The sequence below is a fragment of the Helianthus annuus genome, chromosome 17 (genome assembly GCF_002127325.2).
Source record: "Helianthus annuus cultivar XRQ/B chromosome 17, HanXRQr2.0-SUNRISE, whole genome shotgun sequence".
NCBI classification, from domain to species: Eukaryota; Viridiplantae; Streptophyta; class Magnoliopsida; order Asterales; family Asteraceae; genus Helianthus; species Helianthus annuus.
In genome coordinates, this window is record NC_035449.2 from 13,315,641 (window position 1) to 13,340,269 (window position 24,629).

Consider the following 24,629-nt stretch of genomic DNA (forward strand, 5'->3'; position numbering starts at 1 on the left):
CTTATTTTGCTTTATTTTTTGTCTTTTTACGTAATGAATGAATTGTAGCATGTAAAATAAACTTGGATATTTAGATTATTGATGAGCAAATCGTATCAAATCCTGTAATCAAACCGGTATCGTATCGGTATCAAATTTACTATACCAAATCATTTTCGGTATCAATTTGGTACCCACCTTTTGGCGTTTTCAGAATCGTTACTTTCGGTTCGACACCGGTCTAGCACCATACGTATATTTATTGATTTTTACCTTCAAATACCATACCGTATTGTACCGAGCATTTTCGGTGCCGGTACCTTATTTCGATGATTTTTTGGATCGGTACTTTCGGTGCCGTTACCGGTACCGAGCTCATCCATATTTTAACGTGTTAGCTCCATAATAACTGAACTGAAAACAACCGAATTTACAACGTATAGGACGTGTGGGTCCTATTATTATTATATATTAGGTATTTAAAATCGTTTTTTTTTTTGGACGGATTGACTATCCTTTTCTTGGCATTTTTATTTATGTTTTGATATTCGGTATCTGCTTGCCCTTACTAACACGCGTTTTGCAGTCATTAGGTCCCGCCGCAACGTGCGGACGAAAATTTAACTAGTTAATATTGATTAATCCAGGTTTCTTCTTTTTTTTGAACAACAAGGAACGACGTGCCAACCACCATGACACCGGGCGTTGTGGCCAAGGTTGACTACTCGATCGCCGCCAACCCCTTGGCTCTCTCAGATGCGCGAAAACCCAACTTACACATACCTGAAGGCACGACAGTGGAATAATCGGCAAAACATCGCCTCCCATTCAAGACGAATCGGCGCCACCCGTATTCGCCCTTCGCCTGGATGCCGCAGAAAATAATGAGGAGAGTGAGAGTCGAACCTGGGTAAAAATGAGTTAACTCACCAAATTTTGAGCAACATGTAAAACATTATCGTAGAAAATTCAACACATGTATTGCGGCAGAAACGTAGCGGGAACTCGGTCGTTTTCGGTGGTTCCCGCTATATTTCTGCCACAGCTTGGTTCGTCAAGTACCACTACTTTATCGACATACGATATAGTAACCGAAAGAGAAAACCCATAGAATACAGTCGTAATAAAACCAAAACTACATCAACATGCATTTGACTCGTTTTGGCCGCTCAATTCTGCACATAAAAACGTAAGAAACCTACGTATCTAAAACAGTCGTATGATATATGTGTATTATTACATCGATTCTATATATAAATTGTTGTTTGTTATCTTTTTAGGATACCGTAAATTGTTTAGAAATATATATAAAAGGACTATCAATAAAACATACGTATATTTATTTTATTAATAATTAGAAAAGGATAATAAAAGAAAAATCAAGAGCAAAGTGGACTAATAGAAAGAGAGAAAATTGAATAGTGAATTGTAGAAAGAACCAAATTTTGCAAATTGATAGGTAGGAAATTATACAATAGTTGTAATAGTAATTGGAGGGTGGAGTTCGGCTATAAAATCTAAGTTTCCTAAAAAAATGTACAAAGTCATAAAATAGTGAAATTTCAGCTCTAAAACACATTCAAAACCCAAAAATAACAGAGTGAATATTACTAAAACAATAAGGGTCTGCTTAGTATGGCATAATAGAATAGATGAGGGAATGGAATGGACGATGTAATGGAATAGACAAAGGAATGAAATGGATCATTACATTGCATTCCATAGTCTTGTTTGGTTACCATGCAGGAAATGAATAAATGATTACCTTGTGTTGTTTGGTAGGTAAGAAAAGAGGAATTAATTAATCGACGAACGGTGGTGGCGGTGATCGGCGGCGGCCAGTGGCGGTGGCAGTGATGGGTGGCGGTGGTCGGTGGTAGCGGTGGTGGGTGGTGATGGTTGGTGGGTGACGGTTGTTTGCGGTGGTGGCGGCGATGGTCAGGGTTGGCGGTGGTCTGCGGTGGCAGGTGGCGGCGATGGTGGTCGATGGGGGTGGTGACGACGGTGGGTGGTGGTGGTCGACGGTAGCGGTTGGCGGCCACAGAGGATGGTGGTGGTGGTCGGCGGAGGGTGGCGGTCCGCGGTAGTGGTCGGGGTGGCGGTGGTCGGTGGTGGCGGGTGGCGGCGATGGTGGTCGATGGTGGTGGCGACGGGTGGTGGTGGCGACGACGACGGTGGGTGGTGGTGGTCGACGGTAGCAGGTGGTGGCAGCGGAGGATGGTGTGGTGGTGGTTCGGAGGGTGGCGGTAGTGGTTGGGGTGGGTGGTTTACGATGGCGGGTGGCAGCGGGCGGCGATGGTGGTGGGCGGCGGTGGCGGCGGCCGGTGGAGGACGGTGGTGGTGGTGGTCGGCGCAGGTTGGTGGCGGGTGGTGACGACGGCAGGTGGTGGTGGTAAATGGTGGAGGTGATGGGCGGTGTTTGTGACGTAGGCTGAGAGAGGGAATGGAATGGAAAAAAAAATAGAGGGAGTGGATGGAATGAATTTGAGGGAATGGAATGACTTATGTAATGGGTCATTCCATTACGTTGACCAACCAAACACACTTTTTTTCATTCCCTCGCAATAGTTCATTACATTCCATCTCCCATTCTTGTATAACAAACACTACCTAAATTCAAACCCTAGGGGTCTGTTTGGTATGGCGTAATGGAATAGATGAGGGAATGGAATGGACGAGGTAATGGAATGGACAAAAGAATGAAATGGATAATTACATTCCATAGTCTTGTTTGGTTACCATGCAGAAAAGGAATAAATCATTACCTTGTGTTGTTTGGTAGGTAAGAAAAGAGGAATGAATTAAATCGGCGATAGGTGGTGGCGGCTAGTGGCGGTGGCATCGATGGGTGGCAGTGGTAGCGGTGGTGGGTGGCGGTGGTCGGTGGGTGACGGTTGTTAGCGGTGGTGGTGGCGATGGTCGGGGTTGGCGGTGGTCTGCGGTGGCAGGTGGCGGCGATGGTGGGTGGTGGTGGTCGACGATAGCGGGTGGTGGCCGCAGAGGGTGGCGGTAGTGGTCGGGGTGGCGGTGGTCGGTGGTGGCGGGTGGCGGCGATGGTGGTCGATGGTGGTGGCGACGACGACGGTGAGTGGTGGTGGTCGACGGTAGCGGGAGGTGGCCGCGTAGGATGGCGGTAGTGGTCGGGGTGGCGGTGGTCGGTGGTGGCGGGTGGCGACGATGGTGGTGGCGACGACGACGGTGGGTGGTGGTGGTCGACGGTAGCGGGTGGTGGCAGCGAAGGATGGTGGTGGTGCTTGGCGGAGGGTGGCGGTAGTGGTCGGGGTGGCGGTGGTTTTACGATGGCGGGTGGCAGCGATGGTAGTCGATGGCGGTGGAGGTGGAGGACGATGGTGGTGGTGGTCGGCGGAGGTTGGTGGCGGGTGGTGACGACGGAAGGTGGTAGTGCTGGCAAATGGTGGAGGTGATAGGCGGTGTTTGCGACGTAGGCTAAGAGAGGGAATGGAATGGAAAAAATATGGGGAGTGGATGGAATGAATTTGAGGAAATGGAATGACTTATGTAATTGGTGATTCCATTACGTTGACCAACCAAACACATTTTTTTATTCACTTGCAATAGTTCATTCCATTCCACATCTCATTCATGCATACCAAACACTACCTAGCAGTCAATAAAAAACTCTCAACACACCATCGTCGAACTATGAATATAACACAACATGATAATCAACATAAAACACATAACGTTAGTCATTGGATAATCAGAGCCTTGTCATTCAAAACACAAAACAATACCCACATATATGATGTTTTAGTAATCTTTATTATGTTATTTGTGCGTTTTGGGTGTGTTTTATGGTTGACATTATGATGTTTTATGATTTTTTACACTTTTTAAGAATTTTAGACTTTGTAACAAACTCTGTAATTGGAAAATTTGGCCCAGAATTATAGCGCCTAACTTATCTAGTATGGGCTACTTGATTCTTTGCTTGCAGATCAAATGTTTTTGTTCTTTATAAACAACATAAAACTATGGCGGTACTACAATTTAACTATCAAGAGTTAAAAGGTTGAGCTAATAACTAGCTTGCAAACATATTCACTAAACCATTGTCTACACTTATAAACATGACTACCCAATTTGCCTTTGCATTTGTAGTATTTTCTCTCACAAAAGATTTGATAATTAGAACCCTAGCTTGACTTTTCCAAACATAGAAAATAAATCCATTTTTCGAGTAAATGTCACATAAACCATTTTTCGAGTAAAATTTTCAGTTTTTAACAAACACACACAAAAAAAAAAAAAAAAAACATGATATAAACCTGATTTCATACATAATACTTCATAAACCCAAGCCCAAAAGTCTTTACCGAGTCCAATTGTACCATTTCCTTTAAGCAGAACATTCTCGAGCCAAGTGACCTGGTTTTCCACACCGATAACATTCATTCGAACCATAACGACACACTCCCCCATGCTTTTTCCCACAATTGGTACACTTTCTACGTTTGCGTTCTTTCCTCTCTTCTATTAGCCTGTCGTTTATTTCTCTGGCAGCCTGCACAGCTTTATCCAATGTAGTAACATCATTTTCTGAGATAACAGCTTTTATCTCAGCCGTCAATCCACGTACAAAAAGGTATATCAATCTCTTTTCAGCAGTAAGATAGTCCCAAAAGAACCACCACAGTTTCGTAAACTTATTAGCATACTCTCGCACACTTTCATTGCTTTCTTGTTTGACTGTCGTGTACTGTTGCACTAATTCCAGCTCTACGCGTAGAGGATAAAACTCATCTCTGAACACTTCCTTGAATCGACTCCACGTCATTGTTGGAGTCGCGGCCCCACTCGTATCCTTGACCCTGTCCCACCAAACACGAGCTTCTGATCTCAACACAGAGACGCCATACTTTACCTTGTCCTCGTCAGCACACTTCATAAGTTCAAAGACGTCCTCCATCTGAGAAATCCACATCATCGCTGCTATGGGGTCCCCTACTTCACTAAACTTAGCGAAACCATGTGAAAAGGCTGCCTCATCGTCACTAGATTCATCGGCTTCTTCTGAAACATGTCCATCATTTCTTGTTTTCATTCTGTTGGCTGTTGGCAATGAAATATAAGTAAATTATACGCCTTAGCAATATAAAAAACAAAGTACATAAACAGACACGAAGCATTAACCGGTTTCTAAATTATTACTTGCTTGTATGATCTATTGACTAATTCACTTCAATATTTCAAGAGCATGCTCAGAATGTCTGATTTCGCTCACACTCTTTAAGCCTTATCTCTGACTTTTTTCAAGCTACCTAACTATATCTTTACTTTATATATGCAAAATCATGTGAGTCGACCTAAGGGTGTCGGCAGCACCATGCGGGGAGGGAAATCGGGGTGTGTTTGCCGAGCGGTAAGGGTGCCGCCATCAAAGCGGGGAGGGAAATCGGGGAGGGGGATCGGGGAGGGTTCACCGCAATGAAGGAGAGAGGAGATGGTGGGCCACCCTCATTTTCAACCAATCAACATTTTTCCTTTTATTTTATTTTATTTTTTTTGAATAAAAAAACAATTCCCCTAAGAGGGGAGTGCCGCCATCAAATTGGGGTGCGAGGGGAGTTTAAGAGGGGAGTTGACGTGGTATAACCTGATTGGGTGTACGTAAGAGAGGGGACTCCCCTAAGAGGGGAGTGCCCCTCTCACCCTAAGAACTAAACGGTTCATGGTTTGGACTAACACATACACAATAATAACATACTATAAAAAGATTTCATCACATATTAAAAAAAGTTACCAACATGTTTCTTATGATCTCACTATTTTCATGGAATATGTTCATAGTATGATCTTATGACTAGCCAGCTTTGCAAAACAATCTACTGTGCATATTTCCACCACATCTTTTTGTTCCTGGTAGCAAAATATACACCCAATACTTACACCAAAAAAAAAAAAAACACATATACACAGCATGGACAAATAAACATGCCATAGAACAGTTTTTGATAAAGTTTCATTAAACACACATCTGGCCCAAATCGTGACGTGCCTATTTTTATTAACTGGCAGAGCTACATACATGGTATCGGTGACAACGGACAAAATTCTTTTTCGCATTTCATATGGAAGAATGTATAAGAGCCAAATTCCAAACGACCCCAATCTTTTTTTTATGATTGACACCGTTGATATAATGAAAAAGAGTTGATATAATGAAAAATGAAATTTGTCTCCAGTTTCCATTGATTTTATGAAAAGATTATATATTATTTACTAAACAAAAATACATATATAAACATCTTACCAGATTAAAAAGTTATCATTTAGTAATTAAGGGGCTACTTGGCAACTTCTGAATGATTAAGTGCTGAACCAGTAAGAGGTCTGAACCATTAAGAGTTAGTATAATACTTAACCGTTCAGATACAAATGTCTGACCAATTCAGATTAGAGGTCTTAACCATGCAGACTCGGTATAATGCTTAACCATTCAGAGGCAAATGTCTGAACCATTCAGGCATCTGCTCGCGAAACAAACAGTCTGAATCGTGTTGAACCATTAAGAGCTTCATTAAAACAAACAGCCCCTAAACCAGCTTTATCTTCGTTGTGAATCATTTTCAAAACATGAAAACCCGTAGAAAACATCAATAAAAATGTTTTTTTTTTTTTTATGATTTTGTATTTTTATTGTGTGTTTTTCCAACGACAGCGTACTTTTATTTTGTTATTGACCCGACGGCCTGAAAGTTTTGTCACCGGGTTATAATTCCGAGCACCTAAAAAACCGACACCATAAGAATTTCAGTTCTCAACATAAAATTGATTCTGAAAAGAACGCTATATATAATGAATGCATTATATATAAATTTAAATAATTAAAAATTACGCTACCAAACCCTTGGTTTACACTTTTTATAACCTTTTTTTTTTTTTGCAAATTAATTAATGATTCTATTACCAAATACTAATTTAAGTCAAATATGCAACTAAACAACGCCTATACTATACCGATTCTGAGGTTGCACAGGAAGTTAAACTATTTGTATATTTAACGCGAAACATCAATCGGTTACAGAACTAGTAAATAAGTGACATGCAGCAAGAAATTGATAGTCTACAATGAAAATCGACATGAAACATTTTCATAATTTGAGAGATTTCTTGACAAACCTTAGTCTCCGTTTCTTCTCTCTCGGCTTCTGTGTTAGCCTGAAGCAGGCAAGTGGCAACAATGACGAGGACGAAACGTCAATTTATTTATTCCGTTAAAACAGGCCTCAATGTGCATTAGGCTCAGGCCCAAATTTTAATTGAAGTGACTCTAGACTGTAAACGAATCGAACGTTTAGTGAACATTCGTGAATTATTCGGTGGAATGTTCATTTAACGAACACGAATGAAGGTCTCGTTCGTATATTTATTTATTTTATCTAAACTTCTTATATTTATTAATTTTTATTTATTTATTACCTTAAGTCCCTAACAAATATAATAAGAAACCTCATTCTCACCCTTTTGATACACCGTTCCTCTTTTTCCTTCTCAATGGGCTTATTTATGGTTTAGCGATATTTCACGTCCACTAACATGATGACTAGTTTTAACAATCGATTGCACAACGGGGTAGTTTGAGGTGTTTTATCGAATTAACAATCGATTGCACAACAGGGTAGTTTGACGTGTTTTATCGAAAGAAAGAGGTGTTCGTGTAAAAAAAAAATATAAACTAACGTTTTACATGATCATTGTGTTGGATATACGTGCTAAATATGCAACTTATAAGCAACATTATTAGTGACATATCGCATGATCGTATAGGGTTACGTGAAATACTGACTCAATTATACTAAGTATATGTTTAAATGTGATTAAACGTAAACAACAAAATCATCATTATAGTATTATTATTTGGATGGCAATTATACCAAGTATATGTTTAAATGTGATTAAACCTAAAAAACACAATCAACATTATAGTATAGTATTAATATTATTCGGATGAAGTGATATATATGGTTTGACAAAACTATCACCTTTAAGGCCAAGTCTAATCTTAAAAAAATACATGTTTGATATATACGGTTTTCAGTTTATAACATGGTTGAGTCCAAACACCGACTTTCGATAAAAGATCCGTTAAATTTGTGCAAACTGGCTATTACCGTTTTACAAACCATATTGAATACTTATGTAAATGGATTAATTTCATATATACTCTTATCAGCTTGAAAAATTTCATATGTACCCAACAAAAACAAAAAAATATCATTATGCCCTTACAAAAACTGGAGAAGGATAAAATGAAAACCTTGTTAAGAAAACAAAAGAAACCTCATCTCCGTCATTCATCCATTTAATCTATGGTGTAGATTAAATCAAGTACAAAAATGTTGCTTTTTCAGAAAAAAAAAAAAGGTAAAGCCTGCAAAAAGTGTTTTTCAGAATTGTTACAGTCGGACACAAAAGTGTATCTGTCTGTAAGTGTTACACAAAAAAACTTACTAAGAAAATGTAACATATTGTTACATGCACTACATAACTAAAAACCTTTGTAAGTTCTGAAAATTGTAACACTTAAAATTCAAAAATTTTGAAAAAAAAACTGTTATATTAACCCATAAAATGTGTAACATATGAAGTTCAAAAAAATGTAATCCTAAAAAAAATGTAAGGCCATCCACAATAAGGAACTACAAAAATACCAAAAAAACATGTCTAGTCAGCTTCCACATCACAAAAAACACTAATACTCAAAAACACAAAAAATCCACCCAATAAGAAAACCAAAAAACATTGCCACATCATCATCACCTTTTACCATTATTTTTAACTTATTACCCAACCCCCCACCACCTGACAACATTACCCGTTCTTCCACAAATATGAAAGCTAAAAACAAATTACAAAAATGATTCACACAATAAGAAAGAATGAGTGAGTTGTAAAAATGAGCAAAAACAACCCTTATAAATGAGCTATTGTGGATGCTCTAACACATTCAAACATTCTCTCTCCTCTTTCTTCTGACAAAAAATGTACACAGATTCAGAAAAAATTGATTGTTAAAAAGTGTAACACGTGGCATTTTTGTGTCCACACAAATAGGTTTCTTAAGTTTCTTTAACTAGAATGGGATTTTTTTATATAATTCACCTAAAAAACTAAAAATATCATATATATACCCTTAATAAATAGTTAAAATATCAAATATACCCAAATTATTAAAAACAATCTAATAAATAATCATTTTACACTTATTTTTTTAACTCTTAAGTTTTCATATACGCTCATCTTTTAATTTCATATTTTTATATAGCAGATTTTAAGCTTAAATTTATTTTTACCCATTTTTGTTTATATTTTTTCCATAAACAATAGTATTCTCTGTATATATAATATTTAAGCTAAATAAATTAAGCTAGAAAAGAGCAAGTATAATATTTGAAGTTGAAGGTCGTATATAAGATTTCAAAGTTATAGAAAAATAAGGGTAAAAATGTCTTTTATTAAATTGTTTTTAATCAATTGGGTATATATGATATGTCAACTACTTTGTAAGGGTATATGTGATATCTATAATTTTGCAGGGGTATATATGATATTTTGCAAGTTTGTAGGGGTATATATGAAATCGCCCTATTTAAATTACTAAAAAAAATAAATAAATAAAAAAACGAAATACCCCAGCCGCTCCTATATCTCCCCTGTCGCACGCCTTCTCTATTTTTGCTCTTGATTCTGCAAGGTATGTAACAAAAAAAATGGAACAAACTGGAGAAGCAATAATAGAAACAATTGTGGTAATCACCATTGTTCGCCATTGCATAGAGCCTGCTACTTGGAGCTTATCATAGCCAGATAGAAAAGACGATGGAGCCACTGCCCCTCGCGACCCCCCACACAAATTTGATCTTAAAACCAATGTGTAACACAAGCACAATATACAGATCCTTGTCAACACAAGCTGTCAAATAAACCATTTTTAGTAAACTTTTCATACGACAAAATATACACGAAAAGACTAGATACATACATGATTTCTTACATGCTACTTCATAAACAAAAGTCCAAAAGTCTTTGCCTTTGGAATGCAACATTGCACACCCCCATCAGTTGTACTATTTTCTTTTAACATAACCACATTCTTGAGCCAAGTGACCTAGTGTTCCACTCCACCCCGATAACATTCCTTTGAACCATAACGACATTCACCCTCATGCCTTTTTCCGACAATTCTTCTTTAACGTTTTCTCTTGCGATCACTACTCCCGTCTAATCTAATTGTCTCTTGTTTTCCTTTTCAATTACTCTAGCAGCCTCAAGCGTGCTCTCAAACATAGTCATATCACTTGTTGAGATATAGGCATATAGTCATTTATGTCAGCCCTCAATGCACATACAAACATGTAGATCATTCTCTTTCAAAAGTAAGATGGTGGCAAAAAAAAAAAAAAAAAAAAAAAAAAAAAAAAAAAAAAAAAAAAAAAAAACCAAAACAATTTTTCAAAGTGAGTCATAAACTCTTGCACACTTACATTTCTTTCTTGTTTGAGTGTCTTGAACCATTCCACTAGTCCAGCTCAATAGGTATCGGATAAAACTCATCTTTAAACACGTCCTTGAATTCATGGGCGGAGCTTTTTGGAGGCCCGGGGGTGCCCCGGCCCCCGCCGATTTTTCGCTCATAGTGTTATTTTTTTTCCAAAAAAAATTGTAGTGTAAAATATTGGATCTTTAAGAGGCCGGCCCCCACTGATTTCGTTCAGCTCCGCCACTGCTTGAATTGACTCCATGCCATCTTTGTCGGAGTATCAGGCTGACTAGTAACAAAATGTTTAAGATCAACACAAAAGTAACAAAATGTTTGAAATCAACACAAAAGTAACAAAATGTTGAAAAAATCAGAGGGTAAAAAAGATAACTAACCCGATTAAGAAGAAGCTTCTTATGCCTGAAACATCAAACCAGGGGCGAAATTGATTCATATATGAAAAGGAATACACAAAAAAAAAAAAAAAAAAAAAAAAAAAAAAAAAAACCTTGAATCAAAATTACAACCTCACCTTCAAATGATAAATTGGCAGTAAAAGGCTGAATAAAAAACATGAATTAAACGTCACTTTAAGTTCATTACATCTTTGATTCACTAAAACATCTATCAGACATAACGAAAGCAAGATTCAAACTTCATGAAACCGTCAGCGTCTATTACTCTTCCAAAATTTCAAAGAAGATACAAACAACAAATTAAAATGGTACAAGATTTGAACTATACCAACTTACGAAAGAAGCAGCATAGACGCCAGAAAGAAAAAAACTACCCTTCGGTTTCACAAGTAAAAATATCAATCTTGAAACGTTTTATGCCCCTTTCAGAAGTTTTGGCTCATGTCAAGGATACTGCATCCAAACGGAAACTTGGTATGTAACCTATCTTAAACATATGACCCAGAGCAATCTGACCGACATCTAACATATCTTTCTGAGATAGAACACCGATCAAATTTTCAAAAGTTTCTTGACGGGGTATGAACCGATTCTTCACCGTGTACGCCAACCAGTAGATTCCCGCTGTAACATATCCTTCGTTGCTTAATCCAATTACGACGTCATCATTAATACATACAGAAGCCGGTTCCACACCCTTTTCCTGCATCTCGTTCCAAAGAGTTTTAACTTCATCTATCCGTTTCGTTTCATAAAGCTTTTCTATCAGTGGTCCATATGATGCAGATGACGGTTGCAGCCCATGGTCCACAAGTTCACGCAAAAGGTTCAAACCCTCAGTTAACTTACCATCGTTACAGAAACCCCTGATCATAGAATTGTACGTTACCACATCTTTAGAGACATTATTCCGCGACATTTGGTTGAATAATTGATAAGCTAAAGTTGTTCTTCCGTGTGAACACAGACCGCTTATCATAGTGTTGTACGCGACTAGAGTTTCGCTATAACCTTTATCTTGCATTTCCTTGTATAGATTTAAAGCGTTTTCTACATCACCGATTTTAAAATACCCGTATAAGAGTGTGTTGTATGTGTATATATTAGGTTTGATTCCCTTTTGAATCATCTCAAACCATAACTTTCTTGCTTCCCCTAACCATTTGATTTTACAAAGACCATGAATCATTGTCGTGTACATGATTCTATCCGGTGCATACCCTCGATCTTTAAGGTCATTAAATATACGTAACCCTTCACGTTGCATTCTTCTAAGGCACAACGCGTGTATAACTTGTTGATAAGTATAGATATCAGGATTAACACCTTTTGCTATCATAATATGAAGAAGTGCAGACACTCTAGAATACTTTCTATCCAATATAAACTCAAATACCAACTTGTCGAAACAAACCTTGTTCGGAACAAACCCGTCATCCAACATTTGTCGAAAAAGTTCATACCCTTTTGAAACATTCTTCTCCAAACAAAACGCTTGTATCAAGCAATCAACAGTATGAACATCTACATCAACACCAAGCTCCATCATTTCACCGTATAACCTCCATACAACGTCGGTACACCCGTCTTTAACACAACCTTGTAAAACACAGTTCCATGTCTCCAACAAAGGGCAAACTCCTCTCTTTGACATTTCATCAAACACCTGGAGTGCATCTTCAACCATTCCACTTTCACACAAACACCTTACGTATGATTCAATACCAGCCCGATCCGGAACGAATTTCGTAAATTCAAGAAAACCCTTTGCAGCATTTGCAGCCTTATGTTCTACAAGTGAATTGAATATCAAACAACAAGTTGATTGATCGGGTGAATACCCAAATTGAGAACGGAGCCAATGCAAAAGCCGAATTGAAAAAAGAACATTTTTTTGGTGTGTAAACACTTGATTTAACAAGGTGGAATCTAAGAAACTGACATTGGGGAAATCTGATAAGAGGGTGTTTTCCCATCTGGGTTTTGACCTAATTGTTGCGCAGATTTGGTTAACGAGGTCAGTTGAATGTAGGGGTTTATCCTCGTTGTTATCATGGGCGATGTTGCGAATTGGTTGTTTAGGGTTTTGGATGATTTTGGAGGATGGTCGACGGAGTAATTGAGTGAATGAGGACGGTGTTCTTGCCATTGATACTGACGAAATTATAAGTTAACGAGCATGTACAGATTGAAATAGCAAATAGGGAATCATTAGAAAATGGTTGTTACCAATGAAATCAATTTCTGGAACAAGGTTTGAAGCTCATGGGAGAAGGGATGAGGATTTGGCCAACTTTTCTAGTTTTTTTTATCGGCATCGGTATCGGTATTTACGGGTAAATTACCGCTAAATACTAGTACCGAACCAGCATATTTGGTACCGATACCGATACCTACTTTTTCCGTTTTTCGATGCCAATACTTTCAGTACCAATTCGGTAACGAACAGGTACCGGTTCAATACCAAACGGGTACCGTGCTCATCACTACATGGAAGCCTCTAGTTTATATGGTTATAAACCAATTTTTAGAGAAAATTGTGTTTTTAGTGAAGTAAGAACATTCACTCATCTCCATCCAACTCTCTATCTTTATCTATTTCTTACTCGCAAACAATTATTTTATTATTTTTTCTCTTTCTTACACACTCACAATAAAAAGAGTAAAATGCACGGATAATCCATGTGGTTTTGTAAAATAACCAGTGTTGTAAAAGTCGGATTCCAAGGCCGAGTACTCGGTCCTCGGAACCCCTCCGAGGCGACTTCCTCCTAGGCGGACTCAATTAATCGGCCTCGGTCAAACTCGGCGCCTAGTCGGAAAGAGTCGGCCTAGGCGGTCAACGTGGTTTGTTGACTTTTAATTAGTCAAAATCGGTCAACATCGGCCTACTCGGCCTTGTACTCGGACTACTCGACCTTGTACTCAGACTAGTCGAACTTGTATTCAGAATATTTGAACTTTAAACATGTTTCATTTTAAATTATACTCAGTTGACATGAATTATGCTTATTTTAACATATATATATATATATATATATATATATATATATATATATATATATATATATATATATATATATATATATATATATATATATATATATATATATATATATAACAATCAATTTTCTTTATAGTTACCATGTCCGCGACTCCGATTACTCCCAACTCCCCAGTCGGCCGACTAGGGACCGCCTATCGACTTTTACAACACTGAAAATAACACCTATAGTCCTCAACTTTTGGAAATTACATCGGTGCTCCATGTGGTTTGACAGTTTGTTACTCAACTGGTCCCTGGAGTGGATGAGGGTTAGTTTTCTCAGTTAAGTCCATCTGAAATTACTAATTTACCCCTCTCTTCAAACAAAAAAAAACAAATAACTTAATACCCATCATCATCTTTAATACTCATCATCATCATTACACACCCCAAACTCAATAAACACTTTGTATCTTTCTCTCTAAAACAAAACAAAAATTGTGTGCAATAACATTCTATACGGCCCGTATGATGTTATACGGGCCGTATACATGTATGAATGTGTAAATAAGATTATAGGTATGTGGGAATAGCGGAACCTTTTAAGACTGTGGGATGTGGGGCTTGGGTTGGGGCGTGGGTTGGGGGAAAACGCCCAAGCCACCCCCCCCTTGGGGCTTGGGTTTGAAGCCGGGCGTGGGGCGGGCTTGGGTTTGATGTGGCGGCCTCCTATTCGCCTTGGGTTTTAAATTTTGTATTTATATATATATATATAGAGTGCGGCTAACATACATTACGCGTTATCGTACTTCACGTACGCGACGCTGTAAACCGTCAGATCAGGCGATAATCACGCATGGGACACAAAATAACGCATGGGATCAGATTTTTGGTGATAATCACGTATGAGAAGTGATAATCACGCATGGAAGTATAATCACGCACGTTGAGATGGTCAAAAAAAATAATAACGCACGTTATATATCTGGTCGCGTACGTTAATGTAGGTTAAGGCATTTTGTACATTATACTTTCTCTCTCTCTCTCTCTCTCTCTCTATATATATATATATATATATATATATATATATATATATATATAGGTAGAGGATCCTGTAAAAAATGACTAAAGTGTAAAAAGGGTAAGAAAGAATCTCAGCCATTAGATCTTTTGATCTAATGGTTGAGATCAATAGGGACCAAATTGTAAAATATGTTATTTGGACTGATTTGAAATATCTATGGGCAATATAGTCTTTTAAACCCACTAGAAATTAGGTAATGCACATGTAACTTCCCTCCGTCTTTTTTAAACGTCAATAACTTTTTATATGTAACTTTTTTTAAAAAAAAAATTACACCATAATAACAAACGTTTTTTTATCTTTAATATGAGTACCATATTGCCATACTTATATAGAGAAAAAAATATGTTTCGATCAGATGTTTAGTCAATGAATGGTGTTATATACTTGCTGAATGGTGTTATATACTTACTGAATGGTGTTATATACTTACTGAATGGTGTTATATACTTGCTGAATGGTGTTACATACTTACTGAATGATGTTATATACTTGTTGAATGGTATTATATACTTCCTATAATTAAGGTGGTGGTTATGAGAAGTTTTTAATTAATTAAATTAATGATAAAATTACTTGTTTACCCTTTTCAATTAATTTAGATCTAATGGCTGAGATTCTTTCTTTATATATATATATATATATATATATATATATATATATATAGGACAATGCTATTGCAGTGTATCAGCCCCTAAATATATTTAGGTAGAAAACTCTGGAAACCCAAATCTCCACCCATTTTTACCCAACCTCCTGACATTTTTTTTTTTGAAAAAAATAACACATGTAATATACATGTTTTAGAGTGTTTTGGGCCAAAAAAAAACAAAAAAGCGCCGAAGGGATTTTTAAAAAAAAAATAAACAAATTTCAGTGCCTAACATGTGTTAGGCAAAAAAGTCAGAAATTGCTGATTTTTTTTTAAATTATCCCTTCGGCGCTTTTTTGATTTTTTTGGCCCAAAAGTCTTAAAAACATGTATATTACATGTGTTATTTTTTTCCAAAAAAAAAAAATGTCGGGAGGTTGGGTTTTCTAGGGTTTTTTATATAGATAGGGTTTTCTATATAGCCCAACCCTATATATATATATATATATATAGGCTAATTATAAGGAGAAAACCCACTCCAGTTGACTAAACCCTGAAAACCCACATGTGTGGCTACAATTCAGCCACATCACATATGCATAAAGATTGACTGAGGGGCATATTGGGAAATTTGCACTAGACAATGCATTAAATGCACCAATTGACATTTGAACTAGACATTGACATTTGACACACACTTCTCTCTCTCTCTTTCGACACACACACAACTCTCTCACTCACTCTCTCTCTCTCTCTTTCTCACTCTTTGGATAATCATTTCCAGATCTAAGATCATTCATAATCAACCATCAAGATTCTTCTTCTTATCAAAATCATTCAAAATCAACCACCAAAACTCTAGATCTACAAGTGTAACAACTTGGTGATGGTGTAGTTCATAATTCTTCTTCTTATCCATCGATCCACCACAAATCATCACCAAAACCACTGGTTTTCATGGCGGATTTAGTGCTTTGAGTGGTTCAAGATCCGATGGTGGTTCCCAGATCCGGCGGTGGTCAACAAATCCGATGTTGAAGATGTTGTTTCAGATGTTGAAGATGATCCAAAAGATGTTTGATGTTGAACATGAGGTTCAGAATCTAAAAGATCATCCAGATCCATAAGTATGTTTGTGTTTTTGTAGATCTTTATTTTTTTTTGTGTTTTGTAGATCTCCAACATTTTTTTGTAATTTTTTATGTTCCAGATCTAAAAGGTCCTCCAGATTTGCACTTTTCAGATTTGCAATTCTTTGTGTTTTGTAGATCTTCATTTTTTTGTGTTTCGTAGATCTACATCTTTTTTTTAATTATTTTTTTGTTTAGATGAGATGAATGTTATTACTGATTTTATGATTGAATCTAAAAAATCTATTGTTGTTGGATTTTTGTTAATGAAGCGATATTTTTTATATAAATTTTGTAACATTTCTAGTTACGTTACTTATGTTGGATTATCGTTAATGAAGTTTATTTTTGATGTAACAATTCTCATAACAATTCTTTTGTGTCTTAGTTACGAAATGAAACAATCAAAGAAAAAATGCATGTTACATTTTTTTGTGTTACATAAATAATGCATGTTTACTGAAAATAAAGTGCATTGTTTCACTTTTTTAGATTGTTGTAAAAACAAAGTGTGTTGTTACATTTTTTCCAGATTATTGTAAAAATAAAGTGACTGTTACAGAAACAAAGTGTGTTGTTACATTTTTTTGTGTTAGAAATGCAACAATCAGTCAAAGCAAAAATGTTTGTTACATTTTTTTGTGTTACAGAAATAATGTACGTTACAGAAAATAAAGTGCATTGTTACACTTTCCTAGATTATTTGTAAAAATAAAGTGTGCTGTCAATTTTTTTTCTTGATTATTGTAAAAAATAAAGTATCTATTACAGAAACAGAATGTTACATTTTTTTGTGTTACAAAAAAAGTGTTACATATGCGACGTAAAATTGATCATGTAAAAATTATGTTACCTTTCTATGTAACATTTGATCATGTAAAAATTATATGTTACGTTTCTATGTAATATTTTTATGTTACAGAAATAAAGCGTGTTATTACAAATGTGGCATAAATTGACAATTAAAAAATGTATGTTACATTTTATGCAATACAAATACAAATGTATATAAAAAAGAAATAACAGATCTGATGTATATAAAAAATGAAAAAAAAGAGAATTACATAAAAAAGAAACAAAAATCTGACACATACAGAGTTTTTGTTTGTTTGTGTCAAATAAGTGTAAAATTCTTCCCATTTTACCCTTTAGGTACACATTATATATTTTAATAATGAGAGAAAGAGATAAAAATAATCAGATATGCAAACAATCATCCTAGCCATTCATCCACTCTAATCAATGGTTATTATTGGGTTTTCAGGGTTTATTCAACTCAAGTGGGTTTTCAATTTATCCTTGCCCTATATATATATATATATTTTATTAATAACCTGCCAACCCACGCGGTGCACCCACGCCCCGCCATACCCCACGGACACGTCACTAGACGGTGGGAGGGCTCGAACTCCACGTGTCAACTCATACCCCCAACCCAAGCCCCACCATACCCCACGGTCTAAAGAAGCTATACATGAGAAATTAAGAAGGTACTAAGGGGGTGTTTGGCCTAGCTTTTATTTTTTGGCTTATGCTTATATTTTTAAGTAGCTTATAGCTTATTTTCTATCATTTGATAAGCCTTGTTTAAGTGTTTGGATTAGCTTATAGCTTTTTTTATATCATTTACCCTTACACAAAGAAGCTTTTTCAGAATAAGCTAAAAAACCATCTTCAAGTAAGCTTCTTAAAATTAGCTTATATAAGCTAATAAGCATAAGCTTAAAAAGCTAAACCAAACACCAAATTAAACTTATTTAAAAAAAAAAAAAAAAGCTAAAAAAGCTATAAGCTTAAAAAAGCTAGGCCAAACACCCCCTAAATTGTAAATATACCAAGGGCTTCAATCCACCACCAGGAGCATTGAGCATATACCCTCCTCTTCATCATATCTTGAAAGAAACTGAAGTACCAACAAGAAGATGGGGCGCTCGCTTCTCTCTCAGTTCCTCAATCTTTCAAACGCCTGTCCACGCTTCACGTATTCCACTCTCTCTTTATGCTATATTTAACCCTGTAAACATACACCTTTTAGTTGTAGCATTCTCGATTTTGCTCAATTATTGTTTGATATATGAAGTGTGAATCGTTGTTCTTGATTATACAGTATGCCAATGTCTACACAATGCTCAATTAGAGGAGATAAATTTAGGGTAGTTGTTAATTTCTGGTGATTTTGAATCATACTCTCTGTCCATAAACAAATTTACCATATTTTTCGTAATCTTGACCTAAAGGTGTCTTGTTTGTAGTTGATTTTTTTTAGCAGTAATGATAGTGATCAGAGGACTAGAGTGTTATGCTTACAAGGTGTTTGCTATAATGTCTCATAGAGATGAAGATGTCTATAGACAGTCTAACAATGATTCTAGAGTTAATTGCCCGGATGGTCCCTGTGGTTTCATGTTTTTTCACGTTTAGTCCCCATCTTTTGAAAATAGCATGTATGCTCCCCATGGTTTGTCATTTTGTTACTCGGATAGTCCCTGAGTTAGTTTGGAAATTGCATGTATGTTCCCTATGGTTTGTCATTTTGTTACTCGGATAGTCCCCAGATTAAATGTTTGGGGACTATCCGAGTAACAAAATGACAAACCATAGGGAGCATACATGCTATTTTCAAAAGGTGGGGACTAAACGTGAAAAAACGTGAAACCACAGGGACCATCCGGGCAATTAACTCATGATTCTATGAAAAGTCAAGATTTTTATAGAATTGATTAAGGGTTAATCTGACAAGAGGAGCTCATTTACCTTTATGACTAATAATTGACTATACTTTTCTGAATTTCTTTGCTGTTTGCTAATAAGTAAATACCCGGTGTTTAGGCCAACACGATTTTTCCCTTTCCGCCATTTCTTTTATAAAAATTAATTTAACTTCGAATATTTTATATTCTTGAGAAAAACCATTTGTAGCTGTACGTCTCAATGCTGGTGATTTTGAAACAGTTCATGTAGCATTTCAACTAAATCACAACGGGCATTTCCAGTAATTCATCGTAATTACCTTCCAGTTGCTGGAGGTGTTAGCAGCCACAAATGCTATTGCAGTGTATCAGCCCCCGAACCTACTGTTTCAGAGGGTTCCTCCTCATCTATAAAGTAATTATTTTGTAATCTCAGTAAGTTATAAATTTATTTTTTTCTGTAGTTTAAATACATAAAATTCTGGTCATGAATTACTTCTTTCTTTAACCTAAAATGTATTTAGCAGGAAGAGAATTGTGTCGGGTGTCCAACCAACAGGATCTATACACCTCGGGAATTATCTTGGAGCGATAAAAAATTGGGTATCACTGCAGGTAAACATGTTAATTATTTGTTTATGTTTTTTTTGGGTTGAAGAGTTATTTATTTCTATTTTTTTTTCTGTTTCAGGATAAATATGAAACGTTATTCTTTATAGTGGATCTCCATGCGGTATGTGCACTAAAATAGGCATACGATTTTTTATAGTTTATTCACTGTTATAATTTTTTTTTTGTTTCATTTAAATCAAAAGTTCTGTTAATTTTGCAGATAACTCTACCGTATGACGTCCAACAACTGTCTAAAGCAACTAGAGATACTGCAGCTCTTTATTTGGCATGTGGTGTGGACACCTCAAAGGTCTTTTTGTGCCTCTTTTACTGATATTCTAATATAAAGTGTTGTTTTACCATCATCTTTTTATTGTATATATGTAAATTGAATTCCAATTCGTTAGACAGGCTTCTGTATTTGTGCAATCTCATGTTCGTGCCCATGTAGAATTAATGTGGCTGTTGAGTTCTGCTACACCAATCGGCTGGCTAAACAGAATGATTCAGTTCAAAGAGAAATCACGAAAGGCGGTGCGTCTTTATTGTATGCAGCTCATTCTCTACAATTCATTTTTTAGTCATTTTCCACTTGATCTTAGTACAATAGGGGCGACACTTCTTGACACGACCCGAAACCACCCGACATGAAAAAAATATAGGTCTTGGGTCGACTAACACGACCCGTATAAAAAACGGGTCCGGTTAGGGTTGACCCGTATTAAAAACAGGCCGGGTTCGGGTTGACTCGTTAACCCGTTTAAGTATGAAAAAAAAAGAAATATATTTGTCTGCGTTTTTTTTCCGTTTTTCATTTTACATATTTAGTTATAATAATGTTAGTTTTGTCACAACATATTATCTACTTGTCCCACTTATACTCACCGTTAAACACGTTAATAATAACCCACTTAAAACCCAACAACCCGCTTATAAATCGTCAACATGTATGACTGATTTAAAAAAATTGGTTATACGGGTCGTGTTCGGGTTGACCCGAATTTATGTGTGTGGGTTAGGGTTGAACTCTTTGACACAAATAATAATAAGGGTCGGGTTCGGGTTGCACATTTCAACCCACCAACCCACTAACCCGCAACTCACCAACCCACTAACCTGACACGATTGACACCCCTATAATACAGGCGACAGGGTGTCGGGGGTTTGGTGATGGGTCAATATGATTCCTTTTTTTGGTTGGGTTTGGTCAACATACTTGTTCTCCAAAATTATATATTTTTATAAATATTTAGTGTGATGACATTTTACAAAATTTTGTAATTAATCATGGTTGTTTTTTTCGATTTTCAAAGGGTGATGACAATGTCGGGGTTGCACTTTTGACCTATCCGGTGTTAATGGCGTCAGATATTCTTTTGTACCAGGTACCGTTTGTTGTCCCTTCACAGTCCATTAAGAAGCACATATCGTGGTTAATTGATTATCGTTCACTAATTTTATATCCTTAACATCCCATACACAATGAGCAATCACTAACTTTGAAAGTCCATTTATTGAAAAGGACCATTCTACCCTCATTTTGTTCTTAGAGGCCATGTTTTTTTTTTTTCGTTTGCAGTCTGATTTAGTCCCTGTTGGTGAAGACCAAAAGCAGCATTTAGAATTGACACGAGAGCTGGCTGAACGCGTTAATCATCTATATGGTGGTAGAAAATGGAAGAAGTTAGGAGGGTAAGAAAATTAATAATTTAGGTAATTGTTGTAAGAATTTGTGCTATGTTGCTATTTCACCACCACCTTTGTTATTGGTAGCTTACAGTTTCTATATATTTAGTTTTGTTTGTCTTGTCTTCTTTTTGTTTGGAGCCAAGGGTCTCTCTAGAAGCAGCCTCTCTATCCCCATGGATGGAGGTAAGGTTTGCCTACATCCCACCCTCCCCAGACCCTACGAGTGGTTTTGCTATTTGTGGGATTTACTGGGTATGGTTGTTGTTTGTTGCTATGCAGTTAATATCGGTGAGATATCGGTTATATCGGTCATATCGGTCCCCAAGTAAAATATCGGTGTCAAATATCGGTCAGAATATCGGTACCGATATTATCGGCGATATTGACCGATATTTAGCCGATATAACCGGTATCTCACCGATATTTGACTGATCTAACCGATATATCACTGAATTATTATTGTTAAATTGCTACATATGTAAATTTTGCATTATATTAAAATTACCGATATCCCACCGATATCTCACCGAGATAACCTATATCTCAAATATCGGTCCTTGACCGATATCCGATATTTTACCGCATTAACTGCATAGGTTTGTTGTAAGAGTAAAGTAAACGCATGGTCCCTGCGGTTTATCAAAATTCTGGATCTGGTCCCTAGCTTTCCAAAAGTACACGGATGGTCCCAGTGGTTTGCACTTTGTAACGCATTTAGTCCCTGACTTGGACCTGCTAAAACCTTTAGATTTGTTGGTTGGGGACTAAATGCGTTACAAGTGCAAACCATCCATGTACTTTTGGAAAGCTATGGACCAAATCCAAAATTTTGGTAAACCACAGGGACTATTCGTGTACTTGACTCTTGCCATAAAATATTATGGAAAGGGAGTTGATTTGTATACAATAAAATCTGTCAATAGTCACTACACAACATGTACAAACAATAAACAACACATGGTACAAGTCTACAAAGCACGAGTTTGTTGTGTATGAATCACCACCCTTATCGAAATTGCTTGTTGACTACCGTTTTTATGTTTGCAGCCGAGGTGGTTCAATCTTTAAGGTGAATCCTATGTTTGATCTTACTATTTTTAATCTCTTTAACTTTTTATATCTAGTTGGAACATATACAAACCTTTAATTTTTATTTTTACTTTTATAGGTTCCAGAGCCGTTAATTCCTCCTGCTGGAGCACGAGTGATGTCACTTACCGATGGTCTTTCTAAGGTATTTCATATAGAGATGCACATATACAACATGTACAGACTGTCGATATTTGATATTGTAAGCTTTGTTACGGTTTTTTTTTTTTTGTAGATGTCCAAGTCTGCTCCTTCAGATCAGTCTCGTATTAATTTGCTCGACTCAAAAGATGTGAGTGGGCCCGACTTCATTTCTACAGTTTTCCATCCTTCATTTTTTTTTCTGTGAACAAGAGAACTTGATCGATTAAATACTTCATTTTATATCTTGTGGTTTTATATAATTCGAAAGCTTCTATTATAATTTTTTGTTATGTTCTAAGTTTGTTTCCCTGTTTTAGGCAATTGCAAACAAGATTAAGCGTTGCAAGACGGATTCTTTTCCTGGGTGAGTTCTCACTCTTCCATTAGACGTTTTTCTTCTTCTGTTTATTATTTACTATTATAATTTTTTTGTGTGCGTGTGTACGTCTTAATTTTCTGTAAATATAAGTTGCTATATTTGTCATTTTTTTTAATTTTCTACACTATTTAGGTTGGAATTCGACAATGCTGATAGGCCCGAATGCAATAACCTTCTATCAGTATATCAAATCATTACAAATAAGACAAAGGAGGTAACTGCTTTAATTTTCATATACTTAAACAGTGTTATGTGATGTGTATTTTATTTCATTTTCTTGATTTTATCCTAGAGGTGGCGATCTTGACCCGTTTATAGCAAATGGGTTGATTTGGAATCACAAGTGAGATGGGTAAACTTAAGCGGGAAAAGAAAACCTAAAATGAAAACGGGTCAAATGGGTTATATACTTATATTCCTTATGTGGTCAACTTTATTTTAAGAGCATTATATCATCGATAAAATTTGGGACTTTATTGCAGGAAGTTGCCCTAGAATGTCGGGATATGAACTGGGGCACTTTTAAACCTATTCTTACCGATGCTTTAATCGATCATCTCCATCCGATTCAGGTTTATATTTACTACACGCTTCAAAGATTAAACCTTTTAATACTATAAGCTTCCTTTGCAAATCAAAAATGATTTTCAAAAAAATTATATGAATTTTACTTTTTTTTGCAGAAACGATACGAGGAAATTATGTCGGATACAGGTTATTTGGACCAAGTTTTAGCAGAGGGTGCAAGCAAAGCTGCCGATATAGCAGATGTTACTCTTAGTAATGTATACCAAGCAATGGGATTCTTAAAGAGATGAGAGCCGGTATTAAAATATATATCAGATTAAGAAAGCCATCATTCGTTGACGCGGATTTTCTTATTTCACGCTGCTAGAAAAAGCTAGTTAACAGGCATGTTTGCATTCTTTTGTGCATTTATATTAATGTATTGAGTTCCAAAAATGTTTTAGACGTTAGTTGGTGCACTCAGGTCGAGTACACATAAGTGTTTGGTTAATTATAAAACTTTATTCTTGCAACATATGCTTTGCAGAAGTAATTATGGTAATGTGTGTGTTTTTAATTCAACTGTGGTCAATACACGGCTTTGGGGTAGTAAGAGCATTCACATCCAAAGAACCAAATTCTGTGTGGGGTGTTTTTAAAATATAAAAAGTATAAAAAGTGGTTGTAAGTGGAGGAGAGAGAAAATGTTACTGTTCATCTGTATATTTAGGGGGACACTGTTCACCCCCTATAATTTTTTAATATATTTTGAAAGTGGTTGTGAGTGGAGGAGAGAGAAAACGTAATGATAAAGGTATAAAAAACATT

The 24,629-nt window shown here is 36.4% G+C and overlaps 2 protein-coding genes and 1 non-coding gene across 5 annotated transcripts; 1 reads left to right on the forward strand and 2 right to left on the reverse strand.

Moving 5' to 3' along the window:
* Positions 1–4,187: 4,187 nt before the first annotated feature.
* Positions 4,188–10,436, reverse strand: LOC110923373. The gene is made up of 3 exons (XR_004886223.1): positions 9,986–10,436; positions 7,123–9,916; positions 4,188–5,052 (listed from the first exon to the last, which is right to left on the reverse strand). It is a non-coding gene; the product is annotated as an uncharacterized LOC110923373 (transcript).
* Positions 10,437–11,044: 608 nt separating this feature from the next.
* On the reverse strand, positions 11,045–13,175 carry LOC110923734 (pentatricopeptide repeat-containing protein At5g18950). Its single transcript, XM_022167799.2, has one exon. The coding sequence runs from the start codon at positions 13,046–13,048 to the stop codon at positions 11,339–11,341; it is 1,710 nt and encodes a 569-aa protein (XP_022023491.1). The 5' UTR covers positions 13,049–13,175; the 3' UTR covers positions 11,045–11,338.
* Positions 13,176–18,524: 5,349 nt separating this feature from the next.
* On the forward strand, positions 18,525–24,336 carry LOC110921564 (tryptophan--tRNA ligase, chloroplastic/mitochondrial). 3 transcript variants are annotated; one of them, XM_022165910.2, is made up of 15 exons: positions 18,525–18,672; positions 19,644–19,796; positions 19,906–19,996; positions 20,073–20,114; positions 20,214–20,303; positions 20,405–20,527; positions 21,307–21,378; positions 21,573–21,685; positions 22,730–22,751; positions 22,851–22,916; positions 23,007–23,063; positions 23,233–23,279; positions 23,427–23,508; positions 23,777–23,866; positions 23,978–24,336. In XM_022165910.2, the coding sequence occupies exons 1-15, from the start codon at positions 18,614–18,616 to the stop codon at positions 24,110–24,112; spliced, it is 1,242 nt and encodes a 413-aa protein (XP_022021602.1). In that variant the 5' UTR covers positions 18,525–18,613; the 3' UTR covers positions 24,113–24,336. The 3 variants fall into 3 exon arrangements, with proteins under 3 accessions (XP_022021602.1, XP_022021603.1, XP_022021604.1); XM_022165911.2 differs by having other exon boundaries at positions 19,909–19,996; XM_022165912.2 differs by lacking the exons at positions 23,777–23,866; positions 23,978–24,336 and adding an exon at positions 23,587–23,770.
* The last annotated feature ends 293 nt before the right edge of the window (positions 24,337–24,629 follow it).